The 3,972-nt window shown below is 35.9% G+C and overlaps 1 protein-coding gene across 1 annotated transcript; it reads right to left on the bottom strand.

The window, feature by feature from the left end:
• Window positions 1-31: 31 nt before the first annotated feature.
• LOC111381342 (serine carboxypeptidase II-3-like) lies at window positions 32-2,571 on the bottom strand. The gene is made up of 8 exons (XM_023005126.1): window positions 2,103-2,571; window positions 1,736-1,843; window positions 1,372-1,643; window positions 1,040-1,282; window positions 823-941; window positions 614-703; window positions 294-399; window positions 32-210 (listed from the first exon to the last, which is right to left on the bottom strand). Exons 1-8 carry the CDS (start codon window positions 2,461-2,463, stop codon window positions 64-66), a joined length of 1,446 nt encoding a protein of 481 aa, XP_022860894.1. The 5' UTR covers window positions 2,464-2,571; the 3' UTR covers window positions 32-63.
• Between the last annotated feature and the right edge of the window lie 1,401 nt (window positions 2,572-3,972).

Genomic DNA, 3,972 nt, shown 5'->3' with positions numbered 1-3,972 from the left:
GCACAAAGACAATATGAAAAAGAACAGTTGAAACACTTTATTCGCCTTTATCTTTATTCCTGTTTAGCTCTGTTTCGGAGGAAACTTTCCCTCTAAGAAGGATGAGAAAAATATAAGTGCTCGCTCGGGCTGGTAGCTTGGAACAAAATGTCCTGCTCCTCTAATGCTCACAAATGTCACATTTTGATATTCAACCACATAACCTCCAACCTTGAATGTGATAGATAAAGTGTGTTAAGTTACTATACATAGTAGATTAAACAAGGTTATAAAGTTAGTTCTTTCGTGATTACCTCGCCTTGGGAGTCCCATGGATACCATGGAGTCTTTACAGGTGCCCCAAGTTTGGGCATTGAATACCTAGTTGTTGTAACTGGTATTATCCCATCTGTATCTCCGCTGCACTTACATCGAAAGTTTATACTTGAAATATCACCAACATGACACAATATTAACTAACAGAACTTTTAAGGGATTATTTGCTAATGATATATATAAATAATACTGTAGTTTGAGTACATTATTTTCTTTTCAGGGATCAATTAGTAAAGAAATTTTAACAAGTATGCTGAATGATGTATTAAGAACTGTTAGTAACACGAGCATATCATACCTGTAGATCCAAACGCTAATGCCACTAGCCATCAGCTTCTTTATGGTAGGTAACACTGTATCTGGCATGTCCTGCCACTCTATGTCGTAGCTGTTTAGAAATTGAGTATGGTTAATAGAGGAAATCTTTGGAAAATTAAAATGAACCTTGTAATCTATTATCGTATGAAAAAGAGTTTCAAAAATGTTTCAGATGGAGAAGCACAGTACCTGCAATCTGCCCATGGTCCAGGAACTCCAGTGGTGTTAGCATGAAGAGCCTTTTGAACTTCAGGGATGTTTAAATATTCAAAGACATAATTGTCTGAGCATGGATCAAATCCTGATATCTGCTTTGCAAAAGGAATATAATGTGAGGAATGGAATACTGTTCCACAGAAAAGAAAAATAATTTATTTCACAAGGAATTGAGTAATTAAGATAATACCGAGGGAGCATTTGAAGAGGAATTGCACAATGGAGCATAAATGTCATAGATGAAGATGTTTTCTGTGGCCTTGTCTGCTTGATCCATGTATTCTTCACAGACATCTGAAACAGTGGCCTCAGAAGAAAAATTGCAATTTGAAATTATGCCTTCATGAATTTCGTCAGATATGAGAGCACTTGTCCAGAAATGGTCATAAGTGCCTGTCCACCTATCCGTATAGTCTATGTATGCATTCCCAATCTGAAAAATAATTTCCATAGTAATCTTATAATTTTTTATAGAAAAGATATATCAAAGAACCAGGCGGCATATTGTATCAGGAAACTTACAGCAATCCCTTTCAGGTTGATCACAGTTTGATTTGTGATTTTGTTGTTTTCGAGGATCAAATAAGCAAGTTGAGGCACGTAATGACCAGCATAACTCTCTCCAGTTATGTAGAAGTCCCGAGTTTTGTACTCTGGAAATCTTTCCAACCAGTTCGCCAAAAAGGTATATGAATCTGCTGCAGTTTTTTTGTCCCCAGTAATATAATCTGATGATGTATTGGAATACGAAAAGCCAACACCAGCTGGAGATTCCAAGAAGAGGACATTTGCCACTGCATTTTCAGCAAAAAAGTTTCTGTCATTTGCCACCGAACTTTCAAAAAAATACTTTTTGATTACTATATTTAAGGATGCAAGTACTCACCAGTGTTCCATGCATATTTGTTATACCATAGAGTTTTACCGTCAGGATTAACCCGAAAGGGTCCTTGTTCTGTCATTGCTCCACTTCCTATTGATGAGCAGCCAGGTCCTGCAGTTCCAAGGATGCTTGAGATTGCTAAAAGAAAGCGAATTCACATTCATACACTAGATGACAGTCTAGAAACAAGTTAATCGAACCGAACTTGTGCAAGCCCTTTAGTTAATTTTCTTTAAATTCACACTCTAAACTCACATTTGGGGGTCAAGAAAACATAAAGAACCATGAAAAACATGGCAGGTAATAACAAGGAAAGGAGATGTGGCAACATGTAAAGCATGTATTATTATCGAAAACACCATAGACTTACCTCCATTTAGCCACAGCACTAGAGGTTTGCTAGAAGGGTCTTCAGATTCGGTAAAATAATAAAAGAGTGCTCTTCCAGCCTTATCATCAACAGTTACATATCCTGAATACTGAGAAAAATTCACTTTTGGTTGTCCAGGCAAAGTTAAGATCTTGTCAGCTTCCTTTAATCCTTCCTGAGGTGCTATATAAACTGGTGAATACTCAGTGACAACGTCATCCTCAGAAAGATTGTCGACTGATTTCTTTGAGCGTTTCACCTTGGTAAGTTTTCCAAGAGGACCATATTTTCCCCAAACATAACATTGTGCAGAAGCTGTGAGGCACAAAAGAGAGAGTACTAAAACTAATGCACTACTCATTTTGGCAATGCCGCAAGGGACGTAAGTCTATTATTTCTTCTTCTCTTCTTTTATATAGGCGTTGTAGCATCAAAACGACAGAATTTGCTGAAAGCATTGTATTTTGCATCTTCTTGTTGGGTTTAAACATCATTGGTATTCACTTGAGGTTTGTCACTTGAGGACACAAAGTAAATGACATTGTTCTTATGCAGAGTCCATGGCAACTTGGGAATTATTTGGTTAAGACAAAGATAACATCAAGAGAATACATTAATGGGCTCACAGATCAGCCGGCTTTGCATTGTTTATCCCTCAAGCAACTTAAATAATTGATGTTTTGTTTGTTTCAATCGTTTCATTAAGAAAGCCGATAGCGTGCTCTATAACGGATCTAATAATCAAAATGTCTCATGTGAAAATTTATCGTTTCATTTCATAAGAACACTAATTCATGAAACTAATAATGGATTCATGAAACTAATGGAGTGACAAAAAAGAAATCATACAACCCACGCCAAATTTATCAATAATCATACTTAGATTGTTGTTTTTGGAACAGCTCATGAATTTTCTTTCAGGGCTGATATCTTTTAAGGCTGTATGCTCGTAATATATAATGAATCAAGTCTGTTTCTAGAAACATGAAGAGAAACAAACGAAACAGATAAGAATAATTTTCTTGTGCAACCCTTTGAAGGAGTGAGAATACACACCAGACAGAATAATCAAATAAACAAAGCAAATTCATTAAAATACATATATAAAACCAAATTAAAGTTCAAATTTGATGAATCCAAGGTCACTAACCTGTATTAACTAGGAGGAGTTGTTTGTGTTCTTGTTTCAAAATATGACAACTTCTGGATTCACATGCCGGTTCATATTCCAAATGCGCTAAATTTGAACGATGAAAATTAGTAGTTTCTTCATATTTTAGTTTTGGCCACATGCTAAAACCCGCCCATATAAGTCAATTCAAGAAGTAAAACCCTTTAATCTAATCTAAAACTGCCTTATTTCCATTCATGAATCATGACAGGCAATGGAATATTAGCCGCTGAAACTGTCAAATGAAATCAAGAATCAAATATTAGGTATTTGCCTTGCACTCGTCATGATAAGGGTGCAGACTGGATCGAGTAGTCCAAGGGCAAATGGTAGTTCAATGTACAAGCCCAACAGCACTGATTTGTGGAAACTTTCCTCCAGAATGGCGTCTTAATTGCACCATTTTTTCACCAAAAATGGCCACAATTATAGTTCATATAGTTGAATTTTTATGCCACTACCTTTAGTAACAGTCATACATATCACACAAAGGTTTTCTGAACTCTAGAATTTCAAACGTTATAATATCATTTTCCTTAAAACTTGATATTCTAAGTCAAATCGTGGTGTGCAAAAGTTTTTCTGCCACTTTTTAAGATACAGGGCCTGTTTGGGGGGGAGATTTTTTACTTCAAAAATTTTGATTTTTTAACCGTTATTTCCCTATTCTAGCCTTAATTTTTTACTTCTACATAGGTG

Source organism: Olea europaea, chromosome 3 (assembly GCF_002742605.1).
Source record: "Olea europaea var. sylvestris chromosome 3, O_europaea_v1, whole genome shotgun sequence".
In the NCBI taxonomy this organism is placed as follows: domain Eukaryota; kingdom Viridiplantae; phylum Streptophyta; class Magnoliopsida; order Lamiales; family Oleaceae; genus Olea; species Olea europaea.
Note: the sequence above shows the minus strand (reverse complement) of the source record. Positions and strands in the feature narration are given on the sequence as shown.